The sequence below is a fragment of the Microsporum canis genome, genomic scaffold (assembly GCF_000151145.1).
Source record: "Microsporum canis CBS 113480 supercont1.1 genomic scaffold, whole genome shotgun sequence".
Taxonomy (NCBI): Eukaryota; Fungi; Ascomycota; class Eurotiomycetes; order Onygenales; family Arthrodermataceae; genus Microsporum; species Microsporum canis.
Window position 1 is genome coordinate 3,675,328 of NW_003299169.1, and position 18,313 is coordinate 3,693,640.

At 46.0% G+C, this 18,313-nt stretch overlaps 10 protein-coding genes across 10 annotated transcripts; 5 read left to right on the plus strand and 5 right to left on the minus strand.

Moving 5' to 3' along the window:
- Positions 1 to 256: 256 nt before the first annotated feature.
- Positions 257 to 1,530, minus strand: MCYG_01358 (phosphopantothenoylcysteine decarboxylase; the record flags this gene model as incomplete). Its single annotated transcript, XM_002851208.1, has 3 exons — positions 257 to 400; positions 642 to 710; positions 868 to 1,530. 3 exons carry the CDS (start codon positions 1,528 to 1,530, stop codon positions 257 to 259), a joined length of 876 nt encoding a protein of 291 aa, XP_002851254.1.
- A 767-nt stretch (positions 1,531 to 2,297) lies between these two features.
- On the plus strand, positions 2,298 to 2,867 carry MCYG_01359 (monothiol glutaredoxin-5; the record flags this gene model as incomplete). Its single annotated transcript, XM_002851209.1, has 3 exons — positions 2,298 to 2,324; positions 2,377 to 2,641; positions 2,713 to 2,867. 3 exons carry the CDS (start codon positions 2,298 to 2,300, stop codon positions 2,865 to 2,867), a joined length of 447 nt encoding a protein of 148 aa, XP_002851255.1.
- A 436-nt stretch (positions 2,868 to 3,303) lies between these two features.
- Positions 3,304 to 4,268, plus strand: MCYG_01360 (uncharacterized protein; the record flags this gene model as incomplete). Its single annotated transcript, XM_002851210.1, has 3 exons — positions 3,304 to 3,541; positions 3,598 to 4,124; positions 4,194 to 4,268. The coding sequence occupies 3 exons, from the start codon at positions 3,304 to 3,306 to the stop codon at positions 4,266 to 4,268; spliced, it is 840 nt and encodes a 279-aa protein (XP_002851256.1).
- A 199-nt stretch (positions 4,269 to 4,467) lies between these two features.
- On the minus strand, positions 4,468 to 6,035 carry MCYG_01361 (phosphoethanolamine; the record flags this gene model as incomplete). Its single annotated transcript, XM_002851211.1, has 4 exons — positions 4,468 to 4,818; positions 4,860 to 5,619; positions 5,696 to 5,813; positions 5,912 to 6,035. 4 exons carry the CDS (start codon positions 6,033 to 6,035, stop codon positions 4,468 to 4,470), a joined length of 1,353 nt encoding a protein of 450 aa, XP_002851257.1.
- Positions 6,036 to 6,582: 547 nt separating this feature from the next.
- Positions 6,583 to 7,819, plus strand: MCYG_01362 (conserved hypothetical protein; the record flags this gene model as incomplete). Its single annotated transcript, XM_002851212.1, has 3 exons — positions 6,583 to 6,639; positions 6,855 to 6,994; positions 7,063 to 7,819. The coding sequence occupies 3 exons, from the start codon at positions 6,583 to 6,585 to the stop codon at positions 7,817 to 7,819; spliced, it is 954 nt and encodes a 317-aa protein (XP_002851258.1).
- A 596-nt stretch (positions 7,820 to 8,415) lies between these two features.
- MCYG_01363 (MSF1) lies at positions 8,416 to 9,086 on the minus strand (the record flags this gene model as incomplete). Its single annotated transcript, XM_002851213.1, has 2 exons — positions 8,416 to 8,838; positions 8,934 to 9,086. The coding sequence occupies 2 exons, from the start codon at positions 9,084 to 9,086 to the stop codon at positions 8,416 to 8,418; spliced, it is 576 nt and encodes a 191-aa protein (XP_002851259.1).
- Positions 9,087 to 9,888: 802 nt separating this feature from the next.
- Positions 9,889 to 12,882, plus strand: MCYG_01364 (PX domain-containing protein; the record flags this gene model as incomplete). Its single annotated transcript, XM_002851214.1, has 2 exons — positions 9,889 to 10,388; positions 10,455 to 12,882. The coding sequence occupies 2 exons, from the start codon at positions 9,889 to 9,891 to the stop codon at positions 12,880 to 12,882; spliced, it is 2,928 nt and encodes a 975-aa protein (XP_002851260.1).
- Positions 12,883 to 13,269: 387 nt separating this feature from the next.
- MCYG_01365 (Lpz11p) lies at positions 13,270 to 14,579 on the minus strand (the record flags this gene model as incomplete). The annotated part of the gene is made up of 5 exons (XM_002851215.1): positions 13,270 to 13,495; positions 13,547 to 13,683; positions 13,744 to 14,019; positions 14,080 to 14,391; positions 14,475 to 14,579. The coding sequence occupies 5 exons, from the start codon at positions 14,577 to 14,579 to the stop codon at positions 13,270 to 13,272; spliced, it is 1,056 nt and encodes a 351-aa protein (XP_002851261.1).
- Positions 14,580 to 15,152: 573 nt separating this feature from the next.
- Positions 15,153 to 16,188, minus strand: MCYG_01366 (uncharacterized protein; the record flags this gene model as incomplete). The annotated part of the gene is made up of 5 exons (XM_002851216.1): positions 15,153 to 15,206; positions 15,433 to 15,548; positions 15,637 to 15,704; positions 15,881 to 15,962; positions 16,113 to 16,188. 5 exons carry the CDS (start codon positions 16,186 to 16,188, stop codon positions 15,153 to 15,155), a joined length of 396 nt encoding a protein of 131 aa, XP_002851262.1.
- A 399-nt stretch (positions 16,189 to 16,587) lies between these two features.
- Positions 16,588 to 18,289, plus strand: MCYG_01367 (pre-mRNA-splicing factor srp1; the record flags this gene model as incomplete). Its single annotated transcript, XM_002851217.1, has 5 exons — positions 16,588 to 16,791; positions 17,115 to 17,171; positions 17,233 to 17,332; positions 17,400 to 17,694; positions 17,771 to 18,289. 5 exons carry the CDS (start codon positions 16,706 to 16,708, stop codon positions 17,821 to 17,823), a joined length of 591 nt encoding a protein of 196 aa, XP_002851263.1.
- Between the last annotated feature and the right edge of the window lie 24 nt (positions 18,290 to 18,313).

An 18,313-nucleotide genomic window follows, 5' to 3' on the forward strand; every position in this document is an offset into this window, starting at 1 on the left:
GAGCGATGGTCATGCGAGGAGCAGGGTGTACAATTAATGACTTATGGGATCGAAACCTAGATCCCCATGTAGAAAGAACCAAGTTTCGGCCAATTGCGCGAAGAGCAATTACTCCGAGGGATGCAATTATATTCACGGGTGCTCAGCTCTTCGCTGGGCTTGCTATTCTCCTTCAATTCCCTTTTGAATGCTTCTGGTACGCGACTCCAAGCCTTCTCTTTGTCGCTGCATATCCTCTCGCAAAGCGAGTGACAAACTATCCCCAGGCCATGTTAGGGTTGACATTTTCCTGGGGTGCGGTGATGGGATTCCCTGCATTGGGAATTGATGTCTTGAGTGATACTAGCGCCCTCGCAGCCTGCGCTTCTCTGTATGCCAGTAACGTGGCCTGGACAGTGCTCTATGACACTATATACGCTCATATGGACGTCAAGGACGATGCCAAAGCGGGAATAAAATCAATCGCTTTGGCGCATATTGATAATAGCAAATATGTTATGATGGGTCTTGCAGCAGTTCAGGTTGGCCTGCTTGCTGCAGCTGGGATAGCGGCTGGCGCAGGGCCCATCTTTTTTGCGGGAAGCTGTGGTGGCGCTATATTATCATTGGGAACCATGATCTGGCGAGTTAAGCTGACTGACCCTAAGGATTGTTGGTGGTGGTTCAAGTATGGCTGCTGGTTTACCGGGAGCACTATATCCCTTGGCCTCCTTGGTGATTATGCTGTAAGAAAATCTGACGAAGGTGAAGGTCCTAAGGAGGAGAGGTCACCGCAATGATGGGGTTGAATAAACTTGTATTAATAGACTGTAAATATGTTACTTAGCCCTAATCCTAGGCGTCACAGTACTCCTCGATAATTCTTACTATCTTCCTCCAATCTTCCATAGCGCCATCTCCTATATCACCGCATGCAAGCTCTTTTTCCATTGGCTTTATGACTGTGACCCAACCGCCTCCAGTTTCAGGTTGGAAGCCCCAGCTCGTGTCCAGAATTTCAACTTGTCTGTTCGTGAGTGGGTTTCTCCACATTGCAGTGTTCATTGCTGGAGCCACAAATATCCGTGGTGTTGGCTTTTTCGTATCAATTGTACCGGACGTATCCCATGCTCGAACGACAGAGAGCAGGAGGTTATCCGCCATCCCAACCGCCATTTTTGCCAGTGAGTTTGCGGAAAGAGGGGCGATAAGAAGGACATGAGCCCATCTTCGTAACTCGATATGTAGTATATCCGCCCCTCTAACCCATGGTTTTTTCCATTCATCTTCATCATGGTATATGCCTTCGACGCCTTTCATCCGCCGAATTTGTTGCAAACTCGGCTGCTCATCGCTCTGCCCATTGAGGAAATTGGCAGCAGATTCCGTGATGATAATACGGATTGAAAATTTGTCCTGAGACCCCAACGAAGCGACTATATTTGGTATTTTGATTGTAGCAACTGAGCCTGTCGCTGCCAGCAAAATATGAACTTTCCCATCGTGGGCATAGTTTGCGGCGGAGAAACTTGGCGCTAGTTCTTCGCTCATCGTGGTTCTGGTATATAGGCAGCTCGTTGCCAACGGTAGATATATTCTTTTGAATTGAAACAATCGAAAATAATAGTGATATCGAGGCGCGAGCCCTTAGTTCTCCCCCCAGGCGAAAATAGACAAGTTAATGGAGTAAATAAAACAGCTACTAAGAGAGTGATATGACTTGGATGCTATATTAATATTAATAGGAGAGAAATCACTTTCATAGATCTAGCTGAAGTTGTAGATTCGAAGTTGGGCACCACGTGACACGTCAACGACCCGATGGACATCCATTGATCTAGGCATAGCATAGAGATTGTAGAGGAAATATTCAAAGTATAGTTAACCCGCTGTAGGGACAATTAATCACGGACATCAAAGTGATAATATTATGATTATTAAAAAAACTAGTGATAGAGCATGTTAGGGCATGTTAGGGTCAGGTTGCTGGTTTAACAGATATCGATCTAAGAAACCTTAGACCCTTATTTAGATCATCTACATCTACGTTTTCAGTTTATATAATAAATTGAAAATTGTTTGTATCTAGTTTCTCCTTTCTATCCTACTATGTAATGGCGACTTAATGATAGTACGCTCAAGGTAAGAGTTTAGGGTTGTGTGCGCTGTGATTGGCTATCTATGATTAATAATACCCGCATTTCACGTGGCTAAGTTTAAGATCCCCAGAAGTGAACTCGACATCTTCCGCGCATTTATTTCTACTGGACATATTTTCTTTCTTTGATACGGTATTAATTAGAGTGGCGGCAATCATAATGGCTTTTAGGATACCAGCTTCGTCGGTAAGAATACACGATACTGACATTGTTTTACCCTGACTCACATTTGGTACAGCTCCTTCGGTTCGCCCGACTACCTAATCCAGCGATAAAGGGATTCGGGCTCACTCCTGTGCAAAGACGCCTACTCTCGGACGAAACCAGATCTGCTATTGATAAGGCAGTGGCTTCAGCACCTGTCGTCCTGTTTATGAAAGGCACTCCCGAAACACCACAATGTGGATTTTCAAGGGCTAGCATTCAAGTTTTGGGTCTACAAGGCCTAGACCCGAAAAAGTTCACTGCATTTAATGTGCTAGAAGATCCGGAGCTAAGGCAAGGTATAGAAGAGTCACGGTTGTGAAGAGAAAGATTAAATGCATGGCTGATTTGTGTTTCCAATTTTCTATAGGGATCAAGGAGTACTCCGACTGGCCAACAATCCCACAACTGTACGTCGAGAAGGAATTCGTCGGTGGGTGTGATATCCTGATGACCATGCATCAGAATGGAGAATTGTCAAAACTCTTCGAAGAGAAGGGCCTAGTCGTGCAGGCAGAACAATGATCAAATGATCAAATCTTTGTCTGCCTGCTAAAGAGGGAAGATCTCTTTTTATATGTTACAATAGTTGGCGTTATTGAGAGGGTCAAATTCTGGGTTATGTGTCTCCTTTCTTCAGTGGCCCGTAGACTTATCATGTTTTGTACTATTTCTAAAATGAAATGGATGGATAATAAAAGATCACATATACGCTGCCATTTATACCCCTAGCTTCTAGTTTGCCCTCTTCCACTATATCCTCCGTTTCGGCCGTTTCAAGCGTTACGGTCAGTGACCAAAGGCAGAAGAGAATTGAGTGTACTGATATCAAAAATAGAGAGAGTCCAAAATAGGAAATCTCCACTACATATCTTCTACCACCACTCTTTTTACCCGCCTTCTCAATGGACAAGTTGCCATATCTACTATTACTCTCAAAATACTAATACACTGTGACCTGATGGCTAATTCGCAACCTTGCCGTTCCATGTTACAAGCTCTAACCCTCCAACCCTCAGCGCTGCAGCATTCTCCGGGTCATACTACATTTGCACGAAGCAACGCAAATATGAGAAGAGCTACTTCTGCTGTCCATATTAAAACTTCAAATATCCCGGTCTCAAGGCTAGATGAAGCGAGGCAGCATCCACCTGTGGCAAGAGCAAAAGAGGGACAGGATGTTCTACGCTCCTTTGTTGGTTAGTCTCAACATTGGGTACTAACACCCACATCTATTCTAACACCTTTGCAACAGGGCTACTGGAGGGGACCCGAGAGGAACTAGCAGAAGACCTCAACACAGCAATTTCAAACAATGAAGAGACTATGAAAAACCGCCTCGATGAAATGACTACGGCATACATTAAAAGGGCAGACCAATTTCAAGTCGACTGCAGGAAAATCTTTGCCCAAATCCAGACCTCAGACCCTAAGGACCTATCAGCGAAATCTAATTCCGTGAGCGTATCTGGAATTGATCTGGATACATTTATGAGAACTGTTGAAGCTGAAAATCGATCCCTGGACCGGCTATGGGCCGAATGGGAGAAGATACATCAGAAAATAACCTATCTTGCTGTTGAGGTTCTGGGCGTGGATGAGGCCGGTATCGCCAAGGGGTCGAACACGAGGATAATGAAGAAGAGAATAAACCGTGCTGCTGCTTTGTTCCGCAAACAAGTTTCCGAACAAGAAGCAATGCTTGCTGAACTTCAGAAACAAGATCACGCCATCGTGACGACAGCAACTAATTCGGTAAAACAGCTAAAGGCCCGCCAGAAGGTATAATATTCCTTATTTTGCCATTATCAATCTTGCGTCTTCGTGCAAAGGGTTACTAACTAATGATAGAAATGTACCGATCGGAGGAAGAAGCAGCGTGAGGAGGTTTGTCAGCTAGCGAAGAAGATGATGGCAAATGTTTGAGCGTAATGGCAATCATGTCGTGAAGTATGCAGACCATAAATTAGCCTGAAGTTGATGGCTTAATATACTTATATACTTTAGCCAAAGTCTGAAGACTCTCTGTTGAAAGAGAACTGTCATGTACATCATCAATAACTTTATAGCTTTAATATGCATACCACAAACCTCGAGCAAGGGCTTATTAATAGGTTGAATCACTTTAGCTACCTTGCCCAGAAAGCTTAGCAGCCTCTTGTTTTTTAACCTCTGCCTCGTTGATGCTTTTAAGCATTTTGATCCTCTGTCGTTCCTCAAAAGCAGCTCTTGCTTCCATGATTCGCTGTACTATTTCTCCAGCATTGACGTTTTGGAACGGATGGTTGCCGATTTCTTTGAATATTCCTAGTTTCCTGGGTTCTTCATAAGGGTCAAAGGTTAGAGGAATGAAAGTCGTTGGGCCATGATACACCACATCTGCCAATCCAAAGGGGCTGGCTTTCAGGTATGCTTCCGTAGGTGTAAACGGAGCAGCAAATATGACGGCATTTATGTACTGTGGTTGAGTTTTAGCCTAGGTATTCTCGTTATGAGAGGGGGAAAAGGTATTCTTACACGGCACTGGAGGACACAGAGACCACGCTCAAAGATATTCATAATTGGATAATTTAAGCCTTTCCAGCGATTGATTACTTCATCATCATGGACACCAGCCACGATATACGCAGGTCCGTAGTCCTCCCCGTGCTCCTTTACTCTTTGGGCAACCTTGTCTGGATGGAACCATCCACGAGCGGTTCCCTCCTCTTCTTCAGCGGAGTGCACACAACGGAGGAACTCAATATGGCCGGATGAGAACAAGTCAAAGCCACCGTCAACATATACAATCTTCTGCCCTGGCCTGGGCTTTACGCCTGCCACCAGCTGGCGCACCTGTTCATGGGATGTACTAGGAGTAGAAGGACCGTTCCAATACCATACTTCGGGACCAGGGCGCAGGCCTGTCTCGTCTGTGGCATAGTCTCTGATCCTCTGGAAATGGCTCTTTCCGGCCTCTTCCATCTCTTCCGGGGTACCAGAGCCCTCCTTACCGGTTATGTACGCTAGGAGGGACTTGATGAAGTGCGTCTTCGTGCATAGAAGCATGCGGCCAACCAGGTCAGTTGTCGAGATGCCAGGGGTGCGTTTTACCACCAAAAAGCGCCCTGCCTCTTTGACGAACCGATAGCAGTCATTACCATCACTGTCTGAGGTGATGTCATCGCCATGGACAACATACTGGCATCCATAATGGGATATCCAATCTAGAGAGGTAACATATGGAGCATAAGGGATGGACTGTGATGACCATCGGCAAGCATCAACAGCAGCAATTCTTTAATCATCAGCGAATGTAACAAATCAATAACAAGAAGGTATGTCTAATGTAACCGGAGTAAAAATTGACCGACCGTTCAGCAAGGGTCATCACGGTTGGGCCCTTATTGTCCGCTATCTCCTCGTCTGAGTGCACACCAACGAGGAGTTCCTTTCCGAGCCTGCGGGCTTGTAGCATGGCGCCCGCATGGCCTAAAACCACCAATTAGAAAAAACCAACCACCATATTATATACGGAGTAGCAGAGCATCAGACGTCAGATCGGCTCAAAGGGCGAAAAAGAAACGAACCGTGGTGACTAAAGTCGAAACATCCATCCACCCAAATCCTGTCCTTTGATATGGCAACGTCCTCCTGAGGGTCTGCAGGCCACTGTCCTGGCCGTGGAAGGGCCCCGCGTTCAAAAGCTGCCATAGTTCGAAACACCTTTGCAACAGGAGGAAGACACGGGGAAGAGGGAAGGTGATCGCGTGAAGCTGTCTTCTTCCGTTTTCTTTTATCAACTAGAATCTCTTGCTAGGGGCGTCTGTCGCGCATCTCCATAACACCTTCATCCTCTTATCACCGTCGTTATCCAGTTTTATTGGTACTTCGTGGAGTTCTGGAGTTCTTGTCGTGTTAGAAAAGAGAGCTAAAGTTACCCCTGGCCCGGCCGATACGCCCTCGATACAAGGAACACCGGTAACTTGGCGGCAACTCTGCGCCAACTCCATGTGCCGTACTGTCACCGTACCGTCACCCTTGCCCACCTTCTCTGGCTTTTCTTTCGTCTGCTTCTCCATCCCTGACTTCGACTTCTTTTTTCCAACATTCGGACTTTCTCGTATCTCCAACGCTTTTTTTTTCTTGTCAACCGACTATCCCATCAACCCGGCGCTCCAGCTAGTCCAGTGAGGACTTAGCATGTAATATACTGGTACCCTGAGAGGCGAAGGGGGGGAGGGTTCCACATCCTTGAAAGATGCAGTCTGCCATAAAGATGAAGCTCGAGACTGAAAAGGCATCAGCTCACAATACTGTACGTCCATAGCTACCTACTCTTAATTTACCTCTTGATCATTTTATATTTCCTTTTTCTATATACCCGCGATAGACCGCAAAGCTGGATTACTCAACTGCTATCCATGCCCGGGCTATCATGTCTGGTGCAGGCGTTCAGCCTCCAAAACCTAGAGATAAAGAGGTAAATCGAAATATTCCAATGCTTACTTCTGCCATCTGAACCGAATCTAGGGATTCAACACGACCTCTGCAATATCAACGCCGATAACCGGGAACAATAACTTTGGGCCCCAGAGTGCCACCAATATCTATTCCCATATACACGAAACGGCGACAAAACGGATACAAACACTCGACTATCTGCGTAGCGCGTGAGCTGCCCTCTGCCTGTCATACCTATACAAATATAGGTAGAATTAAGTGCTGACTTGGTCGACAGTCACCATGGCCGGGTGTACTGGTTCAATACCACTCACTTTTCCAAAGCAGACCTAGCTCGCATGCCCTACTTTGAGAAACGCAAGCTCACCCGTCGTGCCATGAACTTCCTCTTCCTAGGCTTCTCTCTTCCGCCGATACTGGATGTCAGTTTGGGACTGTCAGAGTACCTGAAATCTCTCAACGCTCTACTTCTTGAGTTTGAATCCTTTCAACAGATCCATTCTGTAGAAGGTGGGCCAGCCGCAACATTGGCGCGAGCAAGACTGCCACAGATGTTCAAGCGGTCCGGCCAGTCCACCAAGGTTAGGCGGACAAGCTCGGCGACGGAGATTGGCCTACCCATGCAATCGGGAGATCACCACTCTGAGATAAATGCCATGGGCAACATGGCCTCCGCCGGCGGGACGTCTGCCGTTTCCACGTTCCCGTCCAACTCCGAATCACAAGACCTACTTCCTGGAGAAGAATATACATTCCTCCTAACACCTTCATTGCCATTTGATCCGGACTATTTTGAAATATTCACCACTCTATGTGACGTGCTCATCGACTGCTACGCGAGACTGGTTTCTCTTGTCTCTCACCCCGGTCTTTGCAATGCTGCTCTTGGCGAGCTATTTTCAAAGGCCGATGCAAAGCTACGGAAAGTAATTGTTAGCGGTATCGTTAGAGAGTTTGAAGATGCCAGCCGAGCCAGCGTGAAAAGCGAGGTTGCTGGGGTTGGACGTGTAGTTTTAGGTGGACTCCTGGGTTAATTGATTCTGGGCTTTTGTAGTTTTTATTTAATGATAATAGAATTTCATGTGGGACATTACGGCAGCTTTTAATGACTATAGTTTTACCCATACCCTCTGCTTACGGTCTGATGTGGATTTGAATTTGAATTTTGTGTAAAGGTCGTCGCGACATATATCTGTATAGTGTACTAATCTATAAAGTTGCCCTTCCCTCTTATGTATTGGATATAGTGTACAATCAGGCATCGATACCCGGCACGTGAAAAAAGAGGTATAAGCGGGAAAAAAAAAAGAGGGAACGCTCATCTAAAACCGGGTTGCGCCGCTCCCATATTTTTTTATTTAGCCTCCCAGATGACAAAAGAAAGTGGTATCCAACGCCAGAAACAAGTAAAAGCACAATGTCCTTGTTCTATGAAATCATGATAAAACGTAGGTCGCTCAGGAAATGTGGCTCCGTAACTCCGTGGATATAAGGAGAATAGAGAGGAGATACTGTAATTTTTGGAGATCAAGAATATCGACGGTTGTGGGGGATGCGTAGATATGAATGGAGATGGTTGCTGATGGCCTGGTTATAGGCTGGGTGTTATTAACGGTAGAATCGCCGATTTTCATTGGTGTGCGCGTTGGGCATCCATCTCTTTCTTGTGTTCCAAGAATACTCTCCGGCTCATCTCGAGAACAGATTCAAACCCTTCTCGGCCTTTCTTCGCGTTTTGGCTGAAGGTTTCTACGCTCACATCCTCGATCTTGTTCTTGATCTTCTGCCATCCGCTGCACATGGCGGTTATTTGGGCCTCTTGCTTGAAGTCCGTCTTGCTTCCGGGCATCGAGATGGATGGCTGATAGGTGACGACCTCCCGAACCTTAAGAACATTGGCCCATGATAGATTGGTAGAGCACATGGTGACTTTCTTGGATCGTGGGTCGACGTAGGATACCTCGTACACGTGAGAGGTTGAACTGCCTCCGAAGAGTTTAAGGATCCATTGAGGAGCCGTCTGGTTGCATGTTATCAGACGTTCTGTTCGTAACTAAGACGGGAGAAAGACCCAGACGGTTAGCCAACCAGTTTATACCATCATCGTCACCATATTGATGTAAAGAGGTTTAGAACAATGGGACTCACAATTCCGGTCTCTGGGTTGATATCATGAGCGAGCACATCTACCGCGATGACATGGGTAGACTTCTCGTTCCATGGACAGTATTTACGCCAGTTGGCCGTGGAAACTTCGTCCCATGAGTAGTTGAATGTACATGTGGATTCGAAGACTTTCATCGTCGTTTTGACACAGATAGGGTGACGAGGGATTAACCCCAGCTCTGAGTGAGATCAATCGTATAGGACGGAATTATGTATTAGTGTATTAGTGAAGAATGTAGTACTGATGAACACGGCTCCTTCTTCAAGCGACTTGTCTATAAGAAAAAGAAGATGGCAGGTTGCTTGACGTTTTTTTCCTCCGAATCAAATTTCAAAGCAAAAAAAGATGTTGTAGAAAAAAAAAATCGGGGCGGCTGCTTACTCATCAATGCCAAGCCCGTCCGTGCCGGTTTGACCCGCCAAGGCACATGAGCATCACGTGCTTTGCTCTTTTTTTCTTTTCTTTTTGTTTGTTCTTCGTCAACATTTGATATTTATTGAGTATTTGAATTATATTATATTATTACAACAAGTTGACGCCTTTAGAGGATTATGAGATAGTAGATGAGAGAGATCTGGCTGTGCTGAGCTTCTACAACTACAGGCGCAAGATGGAGCTGAAACACGTGACTGAACTCACTCACCTCACCCCCTATCACCAAATCTATCAAATAGCCAACAGCTACCGTCACCAATTTGTTGCTGTTGCCAGTGGCCACAGTTTGGGGATTCAACAATCCCGTTTTGCCGTTTCGCCGTTTCGCCTGTTTTTGATCCCCTCCCTTTATCCTGAATATGGGTGCAGTGCTCCAAAACTGGATTGTTGAGTTTCGCGTTTGAGTACCCATATAAAGGGCTGCCGCAGCTCAGGCCCCTGGAATAGAATGCACCACTTACCGTCTCTTCGACCTTATAACTGAAAACAACAAGCTTAGCCATGCCTGCGGAAAATGAAAAGGCTGCAGACACTACGTCCATTGATCTCGGAGATCAAGCCACTCCCGCCACACTACGGTCGAACCCTACCTCCCAATCTCTTGTCGACCAAGTCAGCCTCTTCATTGCGCATGCAGATAGGATAACCTTGCTCTCAGTTGCCACCGGATTGGTTGCCGTCCTGTATGTGCTATTCGGCAGGCTTGCGCTTCTCCTTCTTGGTGGTATTGGCGGAGTCATCTTGCATATCTGGTGGGAGGGATATGAAGGTGGAGAAGACGGAGATAATGGAGCGGCAGCAAGGCGCAAACGGAATGAACTTAGCTTGGAATTAGCTAATAGATTGACTGCACTGTACGCAGACAACGGTTCCAAACCTGATGAGGATGAGGACGATCTATATAAGTCAGGAGAACCTGTTCTGGATTATTCCAAATTGGGCCCGGCAACGGCGGCCGCATTGACTGCTCTAACTGATTCTGTTGTTGCAGACTATGTAAGGTGAGCTGGATAGTCCCTCTCTATAGCATGTAAATATGATAAACATGGAGCTAACTACTCTGTTAGCTGGTGGTATAAACCTATTTTACCTTCTGAGGCTGAGTTTCCCCAAGCCTGTCGCGACACATTCGTTAGAATGGTCTTAGCCGTATCATCCCGTATATCTCGCAAGCGGCCTGCCGACATTTTTCTCCAGTTTGCGACCAATTCAACATCGTTTATGATTGTATTTTTCAGCGAGCTTTCTGCTGCTGTTGGAACAACGACGGGCGGGTCCAGCCCTGTGGCAGACTCCATAGATGGATATTTGAAGAAAAACCCAGAGAGCAGCCTAGCCAACGTTTTATCACTTAACCAGCAGGAGAAGAAACTTGGTCACGTTGGGACCGACATCCTTAAAACCTTCCTTGAGCCTTCAACTTACAATTGTGTTCCTCTCCGCATTTTTCTACGTGAGGTTATGTCTCGTCTAATATTAAAACCTACAATAGACATGTGCTCTGACGCAGAGTATATTAATACCTGGATCGTCCATTTACTCGAGGAAGGGGAGCCGCAACTGTTGAACGCAATTGATGCTGGGCTTGAGCAGGCAGATGATATCAAGCAGAAAAACCCAACTAGCACAGCCACTCCGACCTCCAACTTACCTGACGAAAAGGCCTCTGATACTTTGTCAGGCTTGAGAGATCATAAGCCAGCTGAACGAAAGCATGTGGACCAAATGCAATCCGCAAGCCAGTCCCCTGATCACGAACTTGCACAGAATGAGGCCGTTGGTGTTGTATTAGGGTCAGAAGAAGCATTCGAATCACCGCATTCTGACCAGAAAACTGAGCATCCTACCGTATATACGCATATACACACCGACTCTTCTTCCTCGAATACCACGGATCCTCAGCCTACCCCTCGCTCAAGCAGCAGCCTCAATGAAAATCTTCTCAACGAACCCCCCATTGACAGCCAAGTGACGCCAATCCCAGATAGCACTACCACCTCGTCAGGTACAACAAAATCTCCTCAACTCCGCGGCTCCTCAGTTTCTATAATTGAAGACTTCGGCGAAGATGACAAAAGTAACATACGCTCAAAACCAACAAACGAGTATTTGATACAAATTGAGCCTAACAACTCTAAGCTCACTGGATGGATGATTGCCAGGAAATATAGTGACTTTGAAATACTGCATGAAACTCTGCGGCGAATTTCCGTTGTATCAGGAATTTCTGATTTCTCATTACACCATCATGAGTTACCAGGGTGGAGAGGCCGGAATAAGAGCAGCCTTCGTATCTCTCTTGAGAAATACTTACAGACTGCTCTACAGTACGAGCAGCTAGCAGACTGCGAGGGAATGAAGAAGTTTCTGGAAAAAGGGCGTCAATCGGGCCTCGAAACAGACTCTGCATCTTCAAAGCCTGGATTTCATTTTGCAGCGCCTGCTGCCGTGCTTGAGAATATGGGAAAAGGCGTAATGGGCGTTCTAGGTACTGCGCCAAAGGGAGTCGCAAATAGCAAGAAGGCCATTGTCGATGGAGTTTCGGGGATATTTGGGGCGCCAGGAAACGATAGCAGGAAGCGAGTCAACAGTACTGCAGCAAGCAGACCGTCGAACGTACGAGGTACCTCTATTGATATCCAGCCATCACCTATGAACAATTTTACGGCCCACTCTAAGAATTTGTCCATGAGTAACCTGCAGGATACGCCGCGGGCGCCGTTCCAACGGTATCCAACCCAACCGGAGTACGAATCAGAGGATACCAATGTTGAATTGACTATTTCGACTTCCCAACCGGGTAGCTCATTGGCTAGCTCGCGTGAGAATTTAGCAGATGGAGTCAATATTACACCACAGTCATCAGATAGCCCAGATACTCTACATGCAGCTCTTCCCCTAGAAGCAAATGAAAAGAAAGACGATCAGACGCCGCAACCTACGAGGCCAGACATCACAGAGCCACCGCCAAAGAAGAGCTCCGAGAACCGCACATATCCTCCGCTTTCTGAAGAAGAATCAGTCGTTGTGGTAGAGCTACTTTTTGCCGTGATTAACGAGGTCTACAGTCTCTCGTCGGCATGGAATATTCGGAAAAAACTGCTAAATGCGTCTAAATCCTTCCTTTTACGCCCAGGGAACCCTAGTTTGGAAGCTATTCGGACTCTGCTCCAGGACTCAATAATTGACGCTAATACATCTGATGAGGCACTTGCTAGATACATAGCCAAGTTACACAAAAGCAGCATGCCGGCTGAAGAAGATTTGAAGGCGTACCCTCCTCCTCTTTCGTTGGAGCAAAAAGAGCAACTTAGGGTCAAGGCGCGTGCGCTACTGGTTAGTAGAGGTATGCCACCCGCTTTGATGGGTATTATGGGCGCAAATGCAACTGGGGAGGCGCTTGGTAAAATCTTCGATTGCTTACAGATACCCTCGGTTGGAAGAGCTTTCGTTTTCGCCATCCTTCTACAAGCAATTAGGGTTATGACACAATGAAACTGATAGAGCTGCATGTTTTATATATAAATTTCCATCAATTAGCTAGGTCAATGGAGTATATACCCTTTCTTCAACGCTGATATTTTTTACTATAAATCAAAGAAAGTAGTCTATCTTGATAGAAGAGGTCTAGTCCTAGATCTGGCCAAAGCTAATATTACATCTATGTATCGTTCGACTCCCAGAAAAAAAAAAAAACCAATCACCGCTTTTGAAGAAAAGAAAAAGAATGATGATGCAAATGTATGGCAAATAATGCGAAGGAAGACAAAAGAATTTTCTGGATTGGGGAATCACCAGGATGCTCTAGATACCAATGTCGAAGGTGAATATCGACACAACAAAGAGATGAATCTATGGAGTGAGAAGGAAATAATCAAAGTGTTAGTCTATCTTGGATAGACTAACAAAGAAATCTCGTGTCAACTCAAAACTGAGCCAGCTGCTGGCCATGCTGGGAGCAACTTTTAGTAGATTTGGAACGATGCCCTTGTAGAAGCCTCGAAGGCCTTCTTCAACAGCGATTACTCGGACAGCATCGAAGATGGAAGTGTATTTATACCCCATGCCAGACATTGTATTTATCTGGAACCGACGGCGGAGAACATCGCTATAATTCGGTAAGCTATGGTTTAACTATAGTGTTTTAATGTAGACTTACAATGGATATGTGCACGTCTGGGCAACTGCACCAGATATCGCTCCCGCTAATAGTTTTCTGAGGGCACTAGGGTTCGAGTCACCGTCAGGCGTAAGGATTTTTCGTATTGACTCATATGTCATGAAGTTTAATCCAACCTTCAAAGGTCAGTCGATGCTGGCGGTGGTTAACGAAGGAGTTGATGAGTATAAACTTACGTAAGGTGCCACACCAGCAACGGTAGGAAGAATTCCTCTATATAGTGCAACAATACCGCCCTCGTTTTTATACATGAGGCACATTGTCTCATACATACCAGGGAGTTTCGCTCGGGGTTGGTTTTTCAGTTCAGAAAAGGATGCGGACTGAATGGAAAGGCGAGTGCGTACGATGTCTAAGGGATAAGTAAAGGTGACTGACGTTATGCCAGCAAGTCCACCACATGTGAGTCTTCTCAGGGGCGTAAGCTCTCCACCGGGCGTGGGTTCAAATGCCTATAATGAACGCCAGTTAGTATCATCTCCTGACAACTAGGATAGCTCCCAGCGTGATACCTTTTTATATAAATTGTAACTCCCAAACTGGACTGCAGAATAAGGAACAATTCGAATGCAATTAGTGCCGTTCCCACGCATAAACCCTTTCCAACCTTCTTCTCTCCACATTTTGGCTAGGCCTTTCCCAATGGAGAGCTTGTATTCTTCTCGGCCAACACTCTGAACCTGAAGAAGAATCTTTAGCCTCTCGAGCGGGGAAACAATTGTTCGGGATACGGCGCCCGCAACTCCACCACCGATAAAGGCTGCAACGACGGGGTCCGATAGTCTGCTTGTCACTGCAACAAGTGTAGCATTTCGTTGCTTCACCTAAAATGAAACCAACAGGCTCTATCAGTTCGCAATTCGTCTTTGGTATAAATAGTGCTAATTGCTCCTGGGGTAGCTCTAACCTGTGCCTGTGGGAATACCTCTGCTGCTCCCGCGGGTAATTGTGTCAAGCTGTGAGACAGTGCAGCCCTGTTGTCCGGGGTGTCATCTTTGCGATTGAGACTCATCGTGAGGGGTGCGATTGGATAGCGTTAAACCTGAAATAATCAGTAAAGCCTCTAACAAGAATCAAAGCGGTGATTAGCCTACCTATATCCTCAGACTGTAAATATTAATAGCTTCGAAAACGGGCCCCGCGCAATGACGTAGCAACGGATCGGTTTGGAGATAAAAAAACTAGACCCGAGAGGGGTAAATTGTGAAAGTGATGAGTTTTCGATGAAACATGCTCTGGAGTAGAAAGCGTATGGACGGTCGGAGGGGAGATTGGTCGGTTAAATGGACAGAATGCTGGTTAGGGCATCCCAGATATAGAGAAAAAAGACAAGGCTCAATGACGGAATTAGGGAGTTATCCGGACCGGTAACAAAGGAGACCAGCAACTAGAGTCAGTCATGCCCATCTATATCGAATAAAAGATGCTTAGCACACAGCGGAGCTAGATGTTCAATGTTATCCCGGGTACCAATCTTGCTATGCCAAGTGAGCGCATGAAGAGCGAAAGGAAACAAAAAAACGAGTCGCGAATTCCCGTTTTCGCCTTTTTCGGCCTTTTTAGTTTTCCTTACCTAATATATTATTTAATCAGGGAAAAACTCTTCTCCGCCTTTTTTTGCCATTTTTAGAGTTTTGACCTAATAGTCTTTTGTTAGTTTTTAAGTATCGATCTGAAGTATTTAACGCTTTGACGCGTTGATAGAAAGAGTTCAGGAGGATAAAATGACCAGCAACATAGATTGTGACCCAAGATTGAAGGCAATATAAATAATACGAATTCCTCTACAGCTGTTGATATAGCCAAACTTTGGAGTGCAGTTCTTTTCTGGTGATCATTCTCCCACCAAATCGACAAATGCCTACCGGAACTTCTGGATGTTCCATAGACCAGTGATAATTCATTCGCGGCCTGGCATAAGTCTCAGTCCAGAGAATTTCGTTTGATCCTAGGGCTGTAATACACGCGGTGCCGATGTTCCCTAACATCATCTTAGCAAATTCCGAGATGTAAGAGTCGATTATGCCACTAACATAGAACCCTATCGAGATTCATCGTAGCGTTCTTACCCTCCCAATGCCTCTCATCGGTTAAGGGGTCAACAGCAAATACATCCAGGATCGGGTAATCGAGAGATCTATATAAACCAGCGTCTGGGTTAGGTATTCTTGCCACCAGCTCAGTCAATAGTCAAGACGAAGACCTTGTCGAACTGTCCCTCGACACAATTGAGCACTTCCACGATTGTATTGCACCGATGATTAACTTATAATTATAAAGAAAAAAAATACAAGAATAGTTCCTGTATAAAACCCCTTTTCGTTACTAATAGATCTAACAGCTGCGTTCAATAACGCATTTGGGTTGAACTTGCGATACCGCACATCGAACTTTTCTTGTCCATTACTCCTTAAAAGAGGTCAGCAAATCTAATATAGCAGGAACCATGCATACCTATAACCATTTATATCAAGTATATCGATATAGATCCTCCTCGATAATGGTATATTCTGCATTTGAGTACGCAGAGGACGGCCTTACGCACCTGACCGGTCTTCTCTAGCACTTCGAAGAATAGGATCAATGGCAGCATCAGCCTTACGGGGTGCTGGTACACTCATCGCCCGTCGTATATTTGAAGCTTGGTTCCGTATAACCGCAAGAGCATTGCGTTTCCCAATGTCACCACAATGCTACCTCTCCTAGATGCATTTTAAACAGAGAATAGTCTGTTTTCATGCTACACTTAACTAGCCCCCCTTACCCTGCTCAATGAAGAATCATAATAACAGCCGAATATGTGCCACCTATGTCGCTACATAGAATGGCTATTGAAGGGTGCCTACATAGCAGTTACCTAGGATGGACGGAGTTGGAAGTCAAGGTCGCACCTGGTGGCAAACTCTACTGGAATAATTTTTTTGCGGCTCCGAAAAATGCTTACCTAATGTAACTTTTGTATTCTTTTTTTCTTTCCTTTTCCTTTCTCCCTTTTTTCCTCTTGATGTCAACAACAACGTCTGCTGCCTGGAGAACGAAGAGAGCTTTTACGCCGCGCTAGTTGTTTTTGATCCCCCTGCAACAAATAAATCTCATATTTTCATAGGACTTCCCCCTGTTTCCCGACATCTCTTCACCATGTCTCGTGGCGGCGGCACCACCCTTTACGTTACCGGTTTTGGCCACGGCACTCGAGCCCGAGAACTCGCCTACGAATTCGAACGGTATGTCCTCATCGTCGAGCCCCCCCTGATCGATACCTCTCGACCGATCCTTCTCTCTACGTCTTAAGTCCGAACCGTCAAAAGCGATATTCTTTTCTTCCTGTGTCTACTCCCCCGTAACGGTCCTACGCCCCGACGCCCTGATATATAGTCTATTCACGATGAGCTCCTTCGTCCATCAAGATAGCTTATACTATACCCCTACTGGTTCTTGTTGTGAGGCTCATGCGGAATATATACATATACTACATCTCTTATCCTCATCTGTCGATAGCTAGAAGGTCACCGTTGAAACGTTCGTCTCGCTAACATTACTATCAAAGATATGGGCGCCTCGTGAGATGCGATATCCCAGCCCCCAGAACGGCATCAAGTCGCCTGTAAGAACTTACAATCCAGGATTCCTTCTCCCGTTATAATTCCATACTTACAAGTTTTCAGCTTTGCTTTTGTTGAGTACGAGAGTCGCCGTGATGCCGATGATGCCTATCATGAAATGCACAACAAGCGCATTGGCCGTGACGACATCCTGAAGATTGAGGTAAGAGAATTTCCGTCATCCGTATATTCCTTTTTTAGCCATTCCAATACTCAGACCGGTGTCACAGTGGGCACGTACTCCACCATCTGCATCATGGCGCTTCGATTCTGGCCGTGACCGTCGTCGTGACCGCACACCACCACGCCGTGGCCACCGCTCTCCCTCTCCACGACGAGGCCGTGACTACTCTCCACGTAAGGATGAGCGTCGTGACCGCGACTTTGAGCGACGTGATAGAGACCGTTCTCGCAGCCCTGACGACCGTGATCGCGAGCGTGACCGGGATCGGGACACCCGGGATGACCGTGAACGCCGCGATGGCGAGCGTGAGAACGGCACCACGAATGGAGAAGAAAGGAAAGGTAATTAATACTATCTATCTAGCCTTGCGCAAGGGGTGCGTCCCGTCTTGCCGTTATAAATACTGACCCTAGCTAGTTCCCTTAGATTCTCCCACCCCCGCACATGACGAGCTGGATACTGCTGAGTAGGTCAATCGCCAAGCTGGGAAACCTTCCCATTTTCCGCCATCACGCCGGAAATATACCCCCCTCGCTCCTGAAAAATTGCCGATTTATGTTAGTCCGCATGACGGTGAGAAACTAGTTGCCTTACCGGGTAATATTCCTCTAACCCAGGGGCTAGCACTCCTCTCAGGTCATGATTCCCTGTTCCCTTGCTCTTCTTCCTTCAGTTCTCTATTCTTAATCTCCTTTTTTATCTGTACTTGCATGTTCAACATCTATTCTTTAGTGGGCAAGTGGGTCTTCTTACGATGTATAAACACCTTATATCAGCGTTAGGTAAAATCTATCTTAGAGCTCTGTGGCGTCCTTTCTTTTAACCATGACCTTGAGAGAAAGGTTTTACCAGATTGGTGGTGTACTCTTGTTCGGCCATGTTGGCAGATTCTCACTAGCTCCACTAGGTGTTATAAATTTGAATCCATACCTTGATTGATCCTTGGAAGCTTTAATAAAT